The 16004-nt window shown below is 39.7% G+C and overlaps 1 protein-coding gene across 2 annotated transcripts in view; it reads left to right on the top strand.

Moving 5' to 3' along the window:
* The window catches only part of tanc1b (tetratricopeptide repeat, ankyrin repeat and coiled-coil containing 1b), a 101051-nt gene extending 86347 nt beyond the window's left edge, over nucleotides 1-14704 (top strand). Inside the window, exons 16-27 of one of the 2 annotated variants that reach the window (XM_032567964.1) lie at nucleotides 363-599; nucleotides 1861-2046; nucleotides 2441-2519; nucleotides 8116-8249; nucleotides 8450-8573; nucleotides 8661-8836; nucleotides 9321-9453; nucleotides 10072-10101; nucleotides 10210-10301; nucleotides 10745-10891; nucleotides 12423-12523; nucleotides 12604-14704. In XM_032567964.1, the coding sequence (XP_032423855.1) occupies nucleotides 363-599; nucleotides 1861-2046; nucleotides 2441-2519; nucleotides 8116-8249; nucleotides 8450-8573; nucleotides 8661-8836; nucleotides 9321-9453; nucleotides 10072-10101; nucleotides 10210-10301; nucleotides 10745-10891; nucleotides 12423-12523; nucleotides 12604-14116 (2952 nt within the window). In that variant the 3' untranslated portion in view covers nucleotides 14117-14704. The remainder of the gene's footprint in view (nucleotides 1-362; nucleotides 600-1860; nucleotides 2047-2440; nucleotides 2520-8115; nucleotides 8250-8449; nucleotides 8574-8660; nucleotides 8837-9320; nucleotides 9454-10071; nucleotides 10102-10209; nucleotides 10302-10744; nucleotides 10892-12422; nucleotides 12524-12603) is intronic. The other variant, XM_032567965.1, reaches the window with a different exon arrangement.
* The last annotated feature ends 1300 nt before the right edge of the window (nucleotides 14705-16004 follow it).

Here is a 16004-nt window from a genome sequence, read left to right as displayed (position 1 = left end):
GAAAATGAGATTTTTAAAGTAGCACAAAGATGGACATGAGTTTTGAATAATGTTCCAACTGCAGCTATCTGCACATTTCTCTTCTTTTGTTGTTTTAAAATTTTTAATTAATTTTAAACTAGGAACACTGATATAACAACAACAAAAAACATTGATATCTTTTGATATAGGCAGCAAAATTTGTGATGTCGTAAAATATTAAAATAAGAGTCTGGGGCAAAACAATTATGATAATGATGAATTGAAATCTAGTTTGTAATAGGAGAAGGTTCTGATTTGAGGTATGAAAGACGAGGACTGGGTAACGTGGGCTCTCACCATCCTCTTTGACTTTTCTTCACATTTTCCATCTTTGTGATCAGGTGAGCCGCCTCCTGATGCTGGGAGGGGCAAACGTGAACTACCGAACAGAAGTCCTGAACAATGCCCCAGTGCTTTGTGTTCAGTGTCACCTCGGTCACCATGAGATCGCCTCACTTCTGTTGGAGTTTGGCGCCAGCGTTGATGTTGTGTCTGAAAATGGGATGAGCCCATTGAGCTTCTCAGCCGCTGGAGGACACCTGGGTTTAGTCATGCTGCTCTGTAAGCGGGGGGCCAAGGTAAAGACTCCACGTTTTTTTGCATTAAAATGTTCTTAAAATGAAGACAAAATGTCTTAAACCTGCAGCCATGGCTACCTTCTCTGATACATAATGCATTCAGCTCATGAGTATCTTCACATTTTGTCAAAATACAGTTGCAAAGTTGATTCACTGTTTTGTTTTTTATTGAGATTCTGTGTTATAGACTCATACAAAGTAGCACATTATTGTAAAGTCAATATTAACAAAAATAGAATAGAATAGAAATAGAAATCCATCCACAAGTTTCATATTATGCACCGAGCTGTAAAACTAGAGGATGACTGAGTGGTAAGTTGTTTCACAGTGAGATTCATGTTGCCTGTCACAATCAACAATGAATCAATTAATTGCATTATAAAGCTCAAGAAATTCCATTTTCATGATTTGTCGTTTTTCTCTTTTCTCTCTTTCTACTAAAAATTAGATGTCAAAAGTCTAGTTTATTGGACTCAACTAGCCATTTTTAAAGAATAATTCTGTTGACAGAAACTTCATACTTCATTTTATTTGTTGTTTTTGTTTATTTTATTTAAAATGTCTCCCAATTTCAGCGTTAAATGTTAATTATTAATTAAAGCACATTGATGTTTCAGAATGTGCTCTTGCGTTACTGAGCTATTACCATTATATCACTTAAAATTGGTCTCAAGACATCAATACTGTGGTTTATCATGATAACTTCTGGGACAATTTATCGTCCAGCAAAATTTGTTATTGTGACCGGACTAGTAATTTAGTGGTAATAGTGTCATAATTCTTGACCGGGATGAGGGTTCACAGTGTGGTCCAGTTAAAGTCCAGTTCAAATATCTGATTGAGAATCTGTGGTAAAACTTGAACATTGCTGTTCATGTGGTCACTACTCAGTCGGACTTATCTTGAGCTCCTTTGCAAAAAAGGAATGGCCAAACACATACCAGAAAATGCATTATGCTGATATGGCAACAAAAACTTGCTTGAGAAAAAACACAAGTATAATTTCTTCCGAATTCACAGTGCTACTTTGTGTTTGTCTATCATGTAAAATCCTCAAAATTTACATAAAAATCTGTGGTTACACCAAGACAAAATCAAAAAAAAAAAAAATAAATGAATAAAAATTCTCAGGCATCAATCCTTGTATTTTACACAACTTCAATCTGCTTTAGTGCAGGTGGTTATGGCTGCTGCACCAAATTGACCTCACATGTAAAGCATATTTTCTGTTTCTCAGCAATAAATTTTGCATTTATGCCAGGTGGATCACGTAGATAAGAGCGGCCAGTGTGCTCTGGTCCACGCCGCGTTACGTGGACACACCGAGATCATCCAGTACCTGCTGGAGCTTGAATGGAGCGGTGAGGGGCAGCAGCAGGACTCTTCTCTGAAGAACAAAGCTCTGCAGCAGGCTTTGATCGCAGCCTCGAGCATGGGACACACACAGGTCTGACCAACATGCATGCATATTAATTTAGCAAACCAACTGCACGCTCTCATGAATTTGAAGATGGAGGAAGTTGGGCCAAGTTTTCTCAGTGGTGATGAATTAATTATTTGACACAACAGGTAGCCAGTAGACTGGGCTGCTTTTAGACTTTAGGTTTGTTTTGCATTTCTCATCAGCTGAAATGCTCAGCTTAAAGTAAACAGAGCTAAAACTCCCTTTATTTGGTTATTTGAGGACCTAAACTCCTCAGTTCTGTTTTGATCCATTTATAATAATTTGCTGATTTTTTTTTTTCTGCTTCAAAGTTTTGCATGCTGCATCATATAGATGGTTTATTTGATATTTTATACTGCAGTGGTACACCATTAATCTATGTTTCTTTTTTTGGCAGGTTGTGAGAGCCCTGCTGGCCCTGAAAAATGAGCATGCTGTGCAAATTGATAGTCATGACACTCTGTGGGGCGAGACAGGTATGTCCTCATCAATCTTTTTGCATTATGTGGCTCTTTTGTATGATGACCTGCTGTTTTACCATTATCAACCTGGCTACTGTAATGGAAAGCTACAACAAAAGAGTTTTTCGGTTTTTCTTTTCACAGAGGTCATTTCAGATAGATGCCTATACAGTTAGACTTGTAAATTCTCGTCGCAAGTTAGGTTTACTGGCAAAATGTATGAACTAGCAGTGGTTTATGTTTTTTAAAAATGGTAGGTTAGGCACTAAGCATTTCATATGAGCTTCACTGTAAAAATGTAGCCCACAAAATCTTGCTGTGGGTCCATTATAGTCAGTCTTGGAGTTTTGGATCACCTGTCCACTCAGGAATCTGGTGGCGGCCACTGATAACTTCCTCTTCATGCCACCAGGTGGCTTTTCTACTGTATTTTAAAATGGCAAACTATTTTTCCAGCTGTATGTCTAGGGTTATTCTGAGACTTTTGTTTTCTTTTTGTATCATTTACCTTGTTTGTGATAGATTATGATCTCTTCTCTGCACTTTTTAAATGTTCCTTTGACTTTGCAATGAAATCTTTAAATCTTAAATCTTAGGCACATGTAAGCCAACTAGGGAAGCTTTTTACTAGTTACATCATGTGTGCCAGAGATCATGTCTGATTTCCAAACGTGTGAAGAATTTTGTTCAAGTGGTTGAATAATTTTGAGACGGCAGGTCTCTTTAAAAGTAGGATTCATTCATTGTATTAGATTATTGAATTATTTAGTATTTTTTATGTAATTTGTTATATTAAAAACATCTTAAGAATTCTGAATATTGCTGACAAACCTAGAAGAATTTTAGGGGCAGCTTTGTGTTTACACTTTCATGCATGCCTCAAATTTCAAGTGTGTAGCATTTTCAATGACTTTTACATTTCTGCAAGCTGCTACATTTCAGCAACAGATTTCTCTTAGCGCAAGTTGATCAACCTCTACTGATAAACGAAGCATCACTCTGTTGTCTCAAAACTACCGGTTCACACGGTTCTGATATTTGAAATGAGAAGCACCAACAGCAGAACATCAGTTTTGTTTTCAAGTCAACAGTTTAGGAGCTTGAAATAAATCTAAATAATCAGTGAACAGTGACAGCCACTGTGATGTTTGAAAACACTGCCTTCCTTTTTTTTCTGAACGTCTGCATTCTGAGGTGAAAATGTTCAACAGCTATTTCATACTTTTGAAACCAGTGTTTGAAGTTATTTATGGGCCATCATAAAAAAGTTGAGCCTGAAAAGAGAGAAAGGTAATAATAGTTTCTTTGTGTCTTATTTGGTTCTAAGCTATCAGGATTTAGCTGTCACTGCTTTGTGCATAAGTTATTTAGGGCAGGCAACAAAAAGCAGTTTCTGAATCATACACTCTAACTATCTACCACGTAAGTGTCTTCTTGAATTTATTTTTTCATATTTCCAGATCTTGTGTTTTATCCAGTCATTTCTAGCTGGACCATAAACAGTTTTGTTGATGTTTTTACTGAGGGCTTTCCCCTCTTGTTTTTGAGACCCTGTAAGTAGGATTGATATAAATATTGATGTATGTTTTTTAAATGCAACCATAAAATATATCTGCTCTCAATTCAAAAACGGTTTCCAAATCTGTTTAGTTAAATGGTCGTCTTTATTTTGCATCTTTACTCCAGTGATTGATGGTATAGCTGACTCTCATTTAAGAGCAAATGTTTGTTTGACTTTGTGTAAGACCACAATGTGTGCTGTATGATCTTGAACCAAAAATATGTTTGATTGTAGTTAAATGAAGTTAAGTTATCAAAGTAGACCTGATAAGTTGTCAGCTTCGATTAAAGGAAAAGGAGGAGGCTTACAAAGTGCCAGACGCTACATTTAGTCCTGGCTTTCAGCTTGAGAAAAGGTTTGTGAGGAAATGACTACAATAACTGATTGTAAAGATACTTTCTGGGAAATAAATCTTTTTTAACCTCTAATTTAAACACCACTTTATAGATGTTTGCTTTCTTTGAAACATAATCTCTCTTGGAATATTTTTATGATGCAATAGCTCCTCTCCATGAATCTGTCAGAAACCTTAACAGGACATGAGATTCAGTAACATGACACCAGCATTTACAAAAACAGCCACCTGCAACCCTTAGTATAGTTTGAAGCTTATATTTTACAAGTCCACTCCAGAAACATTAACATATCACTTTCTTTGTACTGCAGTAACATTAACTTGAAACATGATCTAATTTGAGCAGAATCCAACTGACTTGAAACAGAGTAGCTCCGGCTGGCCACATAGTTTTTTGCATTCCCAGATGATGAACGTTACATCATTTAGGTCTCGTATTGAAACTGATTTAATAACTGTGAATTTATTTTGCCAGAGTTCTCCATACTTTCTAACTCTGGTGCTGCACAAACCTTTACTTGAAATAGTGATCATGCTGTCTATTTTCCGTTCATCTACAGTGCAGACACAAATGCAGAAGTTATTACTCAGCTTTCAAAGTGATCCATCTGGTTGTTCCTCCTAAAATAATGTAATTATTTTACTATTTAAAGCTATTACCATGTAGCTTGAGCATGTACTTGTATGTTTGCATTTACCTGTCAGACATCTCAGCTCATCTGCATTCAGAATTACTTAATCAGTGAAAACAAATTGGATGAAGATAGGCTGGATGGATCTGGTGATGTGTTTTGAACACCCACATTTTTAGCACTTGTCAACAAGTTAAATTTCAGTTTAACCTCTTGTCTTTATTCTGCCTCTCAGCTGCAGGTTTGTTAATCCAATCCTGCTCTGATGTTTGAAATCTCAAAAGCAGGTGTAGTTTCTCAAATATCTTGATCAAAATCATTCATTCATTTTGTCTCTGAAAACATTCCCTGATAACCCGTGAGACCTCCTGTCACACTTACTTCGGTGGTATATTGCATACTTATGCAAATGATCCCACTATGTTTAAATAGAGGTAGATCAGATTGTTCCTCAGTTCAAGCGCCGTCTTTTAAAATCCCTGTTTTAGGATGCAGTGCGGTTCCTCCTTATGCAAAGAAGAGGTGATTTAAATGCAGACGATCATTCTTGTTTCAACAACCGGGTTTAAAGCAAAGACCAACAAGCTGGTTTGTTGGAAGGAAAAGAGAAAGATGTTGTTAAAGATGTACAACACATTTAGAATATATATATATATATATATTTTTGCCATGACTACCTTGATTGTTTAGTCACAAACATTTTTCCACATTGTAATAATAGGGTATTTGTGTGTAAAAATTTGGACAAAGTTTATTTAAATTAAATTTGGAAAAAGCCTGCAACAAAACAAAAGGTGGAAAAACTGAAGAGCTGTGAATTCTTTTCGGATGCTCTGTACAGGAAGCCATTTCCTGCTGCTTTGTTTATAGGTGAAAACACGGCCATGAACTCTTGTGTTTAGATGAAGAAATACGACTCAGTGGTGACCTACAGCTGCAGACTGTCACTCAGTGGAGACGCGGAAAGTATTACTGGGCTCAGAAACACTTTCCACAGTTATAACTTAAATTCTCAACTTTTAGATGAGTGTGCTGCTAAATAAGTACAGTATGTGTAGCATGGTATTTTGTTTTCTGCTTTTTATCAACTGCTACTTTTCAGACAGAGCGTTCTTTCATTTAGTATACATAAATGTTTGTGATGGTCCTTGAGCCTTGTCTGGTTGTCATTTTCAAAAATATTCAATTATAAAAAGCAACAACTACTTTTTCACTTGACATTTTTTTTAGAGTTAGTGAAAAAGTTCTACTTTTTCATTTTATTATTCATCAAGATCACTAACATTTTGTCAACACTGCTAGAATGTCAAATCATGAACATTCAGAGACCAAATCATGGAAATGAGCTCCCTCTCTGTGGATTAGGAATTTAAAAAAGTTCAGGTATTGCGCAATGGAAGTGCTGTTGAGATTACTCTTACTACTTACATAAATATTAGCATTTTTGGGCTGAATATTTGAAAATAGCTGAATGAGATGTGCATAAACAGCCATCAGTCAACAGCTGCTCTCGTGTCTGCTCTTTGTAAACTAGCGTGCACCTTCCAGAGTGCTGCTAACGTTGCTCCCTGGAGCCCAGGCTAAGTTTAGCTGTTTTAGAGTCATTGTTCCCATGTGTGAACTGTGTGAGGATATCCACGTTTTTAACAGATGGCGGGTGGGGTTGTTTTTGGCTGGGGAGACTGTTCATCCAGATGGATGATGTCAGTTAGACATGGAGGCTCTGCGGCACCTTTCGTCTCCGAGGTGAATGTGAGAACAGACCTGCTCCAGTTCCTCTGGTGGAGCTCGCTCTGTTTGGAGAACCAGCGTTCATTTAGGACCGATCCATCTGTTCTCTGTAAGCATCCAACATTATAACTGTGTCTCCTCTTTATAGTAATTCACTGCTTGAGCTGTTGTTTTTTCATCAGAATGGTGGTTTGAAGAGGACCTAAAATGCAAACAGGAATGTGTGTTTAACAGAGCTGGTTGGCTTTGTCGGCTTGTGTTTGTCTGCTGGTGCATGAAATGACTGAGTCCTCGTCTCTGTCTATGAGGTCTGGGGAATACGAGGCAAGAATTTAATGAGTTTTAATAAGCACAAACATTATCTGATTTAAACTCAATTAGCTGCATGTCTTTAGTTTGTGAAGAATGGGAGTTACTTTTTATAGCCAAACCTTCCTTTTTTCCATGCCCTGTGTTGCAACTGAAGGCATTGGTTCTCAGCAGTATAACTTGCAAAACTATTCTTACTCTTTGTGCTTTTTCACAATTGGTCATACTACAAATGCAAATGCCAATGTATTTCATTTGGATTTGATGGTGTTTTCCTAAGATGTGCTAGGTTATTTATCCTTCACATTTAGGCCAGAAACTTTGGTCTCATGTAACTAGAGTACATTCTTCCACACGGTTGTTGTTTCTCCTACATGGTGGATGCCAAACCTACAAATGAGACTTTTCAGGAGTTTCTTATTGTCACACTTCCACACAGGTTAAATTTGTGGAATTTACCACTAATAGTTTCTTGCCACATGAGTAATGAAGCTCAGCAAAATCTCTAGAGCTGAATTTGGCCCCTTGGCTGCTTTCCTTGTTCAGTCTTTCAGTTTAGATGCATGACCATATCTTGGCATGTCTACAGTCTGGTCATACTGTTTCCATTTTCAATCATCAACAGTGATCTGTGAAGCCTTGGATTACTTCACCTTTATTCTTCAGATTACAGGTGAAAATAGTTAATTTGGACACTGGCAGATTTTAGTCACTAATGCAGAAATAAAACTGGTTTCACTGTGTTTTATTTAGGGACACCAAAGTAGCTGAGGGCTGAATAAAATTGCATACTTTTTAGATTTTCATGTTTTAAATAGAGCACACCACCTTACATGCTCTGCTTTGTGAAAGTCGTCACATAAACGTTTATTAAAATACATTGCAGTTTGTGGTTGTAACATAAAACATGAAGAAATGTGAAAATTCTCAGGCGGTGTGAATACTTCTGTAGGGTTCGGTATCCTTCCTGTGGATTTCTAAGTTCTGACAAACCTGTATGTTTTCTTCCTCTTTGTAATTCAGCACTGACAGCTGCTGCAGGCCGGGGGAAGATGGAGGTGTGCAGCTTCCTGTTGGAGCAGGGGGCGGTGGTGCAGCAGGTGAACCGGCGGGGGGTGTCTCCCCTGTTCTGCGCTGTCAGACAGGGACACTGGCAGGTAAGATGTGCTGAGCAGCTTGTTTGTTCCTGATAAACTGTTTTCACTCGCAGTAACCTGCCGCAGTAAATCTGCTGCATCAAGGCATCACAGCAGTTGCTTTCCAGCCTGATAGATTTTGGATGCAGTCAGTGTCCATGCTAAATTAAAGCATTTGTAATAGCTGCTTTAATTCTAGCTTTTTTTTGGTCATTTTTCAGATTGCAGAGCTGCTGCTGCAACATGGTGCTGACATTAACATCAGCGACAAGCAGGGTAGAACGCTGCTCATGGTGGCTGCCTGCGAGGGTCACCTGAGTACTGTTGAGTTTCTGCTGTCTAAAGGTAAACACCAATCACTCTACACCACTAAGATGAATGTCTGTTAAAAAGTGCTAAAAAATAACCCGTGTGGTAATGTTTGCCTGAAAGGTGCTTCTTTAACTTCGATGGACAAAGAGGGACTGATGCCTCTTAGTTGGGCGTGTTTGAAAGGACATAAGAATGTGGTGCAGTTTTTGGTGGAGAAAGGTGCGGTCATCGACCACACGGACAGAAACGGACGGACGCCGCTGGACCTCGCCGCCTTCTATGGAGATGCTGAGATTGTAAGTGGAAGTATGATGGCTAATGATGTTATCATTAGCCCCAACAGTTGGCTCTGTTTACATCAAATTCATTTGCTTCATCTTCCACAACAGTCTTGTCTGCCATTTTAGGTCAAACTTGCTTTCATTACTTTTTAATGCTGTTTAAAAACTCTGATGTTTAAATAATGAATGTGATAATAATTTATTTATTTACAAAGTAAACGGATACAAAAAAACAACAACTTTGTATCCATTTGTGCACCAATCAATTTATCATCCGTCATACTATGTCATCTATCCATCTTTGTAAGTTCCACATTTAAAGCTTAACTACGACTAAATTTACAATGAATGCTTCATTTAATCCCTTTCTAGACCTAAATTTGATTGCAAATATTTGTCTGGAAAATCATGAAACATTGAAAAAATAAATAAATAAAAAATTGTGAATAAACCTTGTGTTATGGAAGATTGTGGTATAAGTTTGTGTGTGGTCCTGTAGGTCCAGTACTTGGTGGAAAGAGGAGCAGTGATAGAGCATGTGGACCACAGTGGGATGAGACCTCTGGACCGGGCCATCGGGTGCAGGAACACGTCAGTGGTGGTGACTCTGCTGAAGAAAGGGGCCAAGCTGGGTAGGAGCTCCTCTCTAACAAACACAACCCCATGTTGAGGTTGACAGAAATTTAGTGTTTGACATTTGGTACATGTAGTTTTCTTTGGCTTTCTGAGTTGTTTCACATCTTTTGGTAAACACAGAAAAGCCCTCTTGTCTCCAGCTTGTTTGTGTCTCTCAGTATCTCATGATTCTAAGAATAATCCCAGACAAATGTAGAGGAATGTTGTGGGAAAAACTGCTCCTGTCGCTGCATGTCTCATTAAATCTTCAGTCTGTTGGCATGTGTGCGTGTGTGTGTGTGTGTCGGGTCCTTTACTTTCTCGTGTGCTGCTGCCCTAACTTTAAGAATGACTTGTCACCCCAATGACTTTCATGAAGCTATCTAGAGCCCGTCGCTTATCTGTGGTGCTCTCTGCTGTCTCAGAACAAAACTGATAATGGGCCGAACATTTAAATTTGCTCCCCGTGCATTTGCAGCTGCAAACACAAAACCCATTTCAGGCTGAGTGACACATAATTGCATACTGTCACGCTGCAGTTAGCAACACATTCTCCCCTCGCTGCAAATGACGACTCTCGCTTGTCTTACCTCTCCCTCTCCCAATTCTTTCCTAACTGCCTTCAATAAACTAAGGCTACAGAACGTCTCCTTACGATCGATCAGGTACAATCTTTAGGTAACTCTAACTTGTACCAATTTCAAGAGAATACGCTGATGCTTGGTTTGCCACAAAAGAAAAAAAGCTTCACAGGATGCTTTGCATTTCCACAGGGAATGCTGCCTGGGCCATGGCTACTTCCAAGCCTGATATCCTCATCATTCTTCTGCAGAAGCTGATGGAGGAGGGAAACCTGCTATACAAGGTAAAAGGCTGCGTATAGAGTGATATTTTAATGACTTCTTCCTTATTACTCATGAAAAAGAGATGTTTCATTAATGGGGCTAGCTGATAATGTCAAGATTGTTTCTCTGAAGAGAAACATGAATCAAAGCTCAATTTATTCATGATGATCTCTGTGGTATAGAAAGTGAGTTGTGAAGGACTCATGATCGATGGTTGACATTTAACAGAGTGAGGTTTGTAGCAAAAGCTGCTTGTCAGATGGAACTTATTTGTGTTGTGTTAGAGCTTGCCTTTGTATTAAACCTGTGATAGATTAGAGAAAAAGGAGTAAGAAAACAGATGCTGAAGGGAATACCTGCTAAATTCCTCACTGTATCCCTCTCTCCCACATTTTCTCACTTTTCCTCCTTGTCCTGTGCTTTTTTCTTGTTTTTGCACGTCTGACCTCGTTGTGTCCTCCAGAAAGGGAAGATGAAAGAGGCGGCCCAGAGGTACCAGTACGCCCTCAGGAAGTTTCCTCGGGAAGGCTTTGGTGATGACCTGAAGGCTTTTAAAGACCTGCGGGTCTCTTTGTATCTCAATCTCTCCCGCTGTCGCAGAAAAACTAATGTAAGTCTGTCTTTACCCTCAAATCACTGATTTGTTAGTTTTATCAAGACCCCTCAAGAAACTAAGCGGCATCTCACTTGCCAGATTTTTGTTGGTATAATGAAATTATTAATAATGTTTGTCTACAAATTCCTAAACTTATTTTACAAAGATGTATGAACTCAGATTGGAATGGAGGGGAGACGGAGGACTAAAATGCTTAATTTTCTGATGAAACACTTTAAAATTGCCAGACTCGAAATAAAATCTTCAGTGATTGAGACTTTTCCTTTTTTTTTTAGATGACCGAAAAGAAAACATTGGGGAGAAGTTAAATGGTCTTTGCATTGTTTTATTCCTCCTAATTATTTTTGCAGAATGACTTTGTTTTTACAGACATAGTCCAATAGGAAAGACATTTGTTTTCCAACAGCTGCTTATGTAATCACATTCTGCGAGGCAGCAGGCGATTTAAGACAAGCATTTCAGATGCATGTCTCCTGTGAGTTTCTACTGTACTTTACCAGGTGTTTGTGATGTAGACATGTGGCATGAATTCCCTACTTAAGTATATGCAGAAGACCTTGAAAACACAACATGTTATCAGCAATACATATTTTACATCAATATTGTGATTGCATCCCTCATAATTAACTCAGCAGGGCAGCGGAACCTGTGGTCAGAATCCTCCCCCAATATTAACTCTTTCATGCTAAGCACTTGGCTTTCATGCTAGTCAAACATTAGCATGTTTATTATGTTTTTATGTAAATTGTTGATAATCTGGCTTGTAAATGGAGCAAAAGCTCAAAAGAATAAGACAAAGCAACTTTGCTTTACTTTATTCGGCCTTCTCGTTATCTGCTGAAAGTCTTGCTTTCGCTCACCAGTTCAAAGTTTAAATAAATGTCCGTCATGTAACGACATATTTTTAAACATCTCAATGATTTTATTTAATAAAGCCCCTACTGATTCTATAAATAATTATCTTTGAATTTTTACTCAGCAACAGCGTTCACACTGAAGAATGTGTTTTAAGTGTGACCTTTTAGCACGTTTCCAAGGTGCATTCACTGATCAGAAAAAGTGAGGATTTTGAGTTTCTGACCGGCTAGTTAACAACTCAAGTTTTGTTTGTTGACAAAACTTCAAGATAATCATGTCTTCATAAAACTTGAGTCTTTCAGGGGATATCTAAACACAGTGAGCACACCCAATTTAAATGGTAAATTTAAATTGGTAAGAGCTGCAGCAGTCTGTGCAATCTCTCATTTGCTGCAAAAGCTATGGTGAAGGGGGGAAACAACATCTGGATCTTTTTATAGAAAACTCAGTTGTTAGATCAGCAGTCACAACTTATAAAGTTCTGAATAAACAGCCACACAGCTTGCTTAGGGTGTGGTTGGCAGTCACTAGAAGTACACACATAATTTAAAACTGCTTTGATAGGAACAGATGAAGCTTTGGATCCTGAAAAAAAAAAAATTAAGTGTTGGGTGTGCTTGTTTATAATTTTAAATTTTTTTTGTAAAACCCTATTTTGTTTTTGTAGGATTTTGGGATGGCTGAGGAATTTGCAACAAAAGCGCTGGAGCTGAAACCCAAATCCTACGAGGCCTACTATGCCAGAGCCAGGGCTAAAAGAAGCAGCAGGTAAACTGTTCAACTCCTAAACCAGCTGTAACTAATCGTTCCTGATGTGTATCCGGTAACACTGCCTCTTCTGTTCACAGACAGTTCACTGCAGCCCTGGCCGACCTGCACGAAGCAGCCAAACTGTGTCCGAATAATCGAGAGATCCGTCGTCTCCTGGCTCGAGTTGAGGAGGAGTGCAAACAGATGCAGAGAGCGCAGACTAAAGGCAGCTTCGCTACGGCTGCTTGCAGCCAGGCATCAGGAGGCCATGAATCTGATCCAGAGCAGAATGAGAGCCAGATTGACCCATCAGAGCACAGGCCAGTGAGGAGCTTGGAGGCCCAAAGAGACATTCTAGAGGAGGAGGAGGAAGAGGCGGAGGACGATGAGGAGGATCCAGTGGCCTTGAAGCGTGACAGGACAGGTGAAGCCTGCTGGTCCCAGAACAGTTTCTCCTTCAACAGAGAATCCGCAGCTGTTAACAACTGTGCGACCCCCATCTCCCCTCCGGGCCCCAGCAGACTCCCCTCACACCGATACCCTCGAGAGCACCGGGAGGCGCTGGCCCAGCAGGCGCTGGTCCTGCAGCCCACCAAGCAGGCTCAGATAATAAAGACCAATCAGCACATGACTTCCATGCAGGCCGTGGGGGGCCGCTCTGCTGGAGGCAAATCTCAGTACGCACCCTCCAGCCCATTGCCCAGCCGACACATGTCCAGCAAGCTGAAGCCAGGTCCAGGTATTGACATAAGCCCCCTGCCTGCTCCAGCTGATGAGCCAGTGTACGAGAACCGCATGTTGCTGGGGGCCGCTTCCTCCTTCATGGGTCAGAGTTGTGACGGCGACAGCCTGCTTTCTTCCCAGGCTTCATACGTATCCTGCAGCTCCTCCAAAGCTCTGGGGCCAGAGAGGCTGTCTGCCCACTCTGCTTCTTCTCTGGAGGGCCTGGCCTGCTCTGGCCAGGGACACTTGGGGAACCACGATGCTGCTGCGGCTGGACCTCAGGGAGGAAGCATCAGCAGCATGCGTGTGTCCAGCTCCACCAGCAGCCTGGCATCCAGCAGCAGCCTGTCGGACAGCGGCAAACTGGGACCCGACGTCCGCAGCAAAATCTCAGAGAAAAAGCACAGTCAGCAGGGTAGCGCTGCCGGGGAGTATAAACCCAGACCGTTCATGGGCATAACTGACAAAACAGCTCGATTTCAGCAACAACAGCAGCCGTGTCATCCTAGCCTTCAGTCCGTCAGTCGCAGCTGGTTTAACCACTCCTCTGACGGCTTGATGTGCCACAACGTGTCGACGATGGGTCTGCAGCCGGTTGACTGTGAGCCGTCTTACAGCAAATCGGTGAGCACTTACCAGGAGCAGCACAAAGCGCAGCTGCCGCAGGGTGGCGCCTTGATGAGTGGCTTACACAATGGGATGCATGCCAAGGAATTGGAGAAGTTCTGCCAAGTGGCCAACTGCTACAAAGAGTCCAAGCCAGCGCTGGCCATGCCGCATACTTTCATAGACGGTAACTCCAAGCAGCCTGGCCTGGGCCGAGATAATCCCGCCATTCATGTAGCTTCAATGAAACCAAAGCGATCCTTTATAGAGTCGAATGTGTAGAAATGGTTCATCTCTCTACACTGTCCACAATGCACACTAGCAAAAATCCAAAATGAGGGGCAGATTTTTTTTTTTTGTTTTGTTTTTTTAAACCAGCGCCAGATTCCAGTTTTCTGAGATTTTAAGGAGTACAGTTTGCTGGCTGCTTGTGCACCCAAACAAGCAGCTTAGAGTTTTATTCCTCTTAGTCTGCAGCTTCTGTTACACGACAGCATGTCCGGCGTCATTCAGCCAAGCTGGAAACATTGCACTGAAGGTCTGCGGACATGACGTACAATCCTGATCAACGCAGCGAGACATGGAGCACGTTACATGCACTTAGGCCAAGCAAGTGCTCCAACGGCTCACACAGTTACGATATGTTATTACTGAACACTTTTTGAATAGAAATTAGGCTTAAAATGTGTTCATCACATCTATGGTGCTGAGGGGCTAGTTTCAAAAAGTTTCTGACCTATTCACTTTTTACACACTTGCACATAAAAAAAATAAATAATGATAATAATTTCATTACTAAAAAGAGAAAAACTATTTCTAGACTTCCTGCCAGGTCTTTCTTGTTCACTTTAAGTATTATTTGGTTCTAGCTTTTAACACTTTAAGCGTGTCATAATAAAGGAAGACATTAACATTTGGTAGATTACAGCTCATCCGGATGGAGGAATAATAATCTTGTGATTATGCAACACAGAAAACATTTTCTCTTCAAATTTGAGGTCTACTGGGCTGTTTCATGTCATTTACAGTACAGACCAAAAGTTTGGACACACCTTCCAATTCAATGGGTTTTCTTTATTTTCATGACTATTTATAAGGCAAGAAATCCCACTTATTAACCTGACAGGGCACACCTATGAAGTGAAAACCATTTCAGGTGACTACCTCTTGAAGCTCATCAAGAAAATGCAGAGTGTGTGCAAAGCAGTAATCACAGCAAAAGGCTTTGAAGAAACTAGAATATAAGGGGTATTTTCAGTTGTTTTACACTTTTTTGTTTAGTACATATTTCCACATGTGTTATTCATAATTTTGATGCCTTCAGTGTGAATCTACAATGTCAATAGTCATGAAAATAAAGGAAACTCATTGAATTAAAAGGTGTGTCCAAACCATTGGTCTGTACTGTATGTCTCATGCAGGGATGTTGCTGATTGTTGCATTGGTGATCTCAGAATACAGATTTCCACCTTTCACATCAGCAGGGTTCAATTAATGAAACTAGTAGTTTTATTATGGTCATGATTCAAAAGCAAAGTAAAGTCACTCCAAGCTTTGTGTAAATGTGTAATCAGTGAACTTTGACCATTGTGACTCAAGTTTTGGAGGGGAGAAGAAAGGGCCAGCTCATAACGTACAGCGTAATTTCTGGCAGAAAAACTACAACCAATGATTTTGTTGCTACAGTCCTCTCTATGGGATTACAATCTTAGGGTTCCCAGAGTCATTTGAGAGTAAATTTCCTGAATCTGAACAGGCCAACAAGTGGGATTAAAGAAAAACCCCAAAAATATTTCAATTAAGTTTTCCTTTTGCCCCACCAAATTTCGTAGAGCTAACAAAAACATAAACATTTATTTTAGTTTGGTGATTTTTGGTGATGCAATTATTTTTAAAGTTTATAAAGTTTCTTTTGCTTGAATGTTGAGATTGTTACCGTTTAAGAATCTTTTAATGTTATAGTAGCACAAACAAAAAATGCAGCACAATCAGCACCACTTTGGTTTTATTTAGTTAATATGAAGGTGACATGGTTGAGTGAATCATTCTGTCTAAATAATTTTTAATTTATTTGTTGCAATGTTTTATATTGTTTAAGCAACTGTTTAAGAATGTCCGAAGAGTTTGAAGGTAATTTATTATAACCACTATTGAAGGAAAAAAAAAAGTT

This window comes from Xiphophorus hellerii, chromosome 7, assembly GCF_003331165.1.
Source record: "Xiphophorus hellerii strain 12219 chromosome 7, Xiphophorus_hellerii-4.1, whole genome shotgun sequence".
Classification (NCBI taxonomy): domain Eukaryota; kingdom Metazoa; phylum Chordata; class Actinopteri; order Cyprinodontiformes; family Poeciliidae; genus Xiphophorus; species Xiphophorus hellerii.
This window is presented reverse-complemented; position numbering and strand designations above follow the sequence as displayed.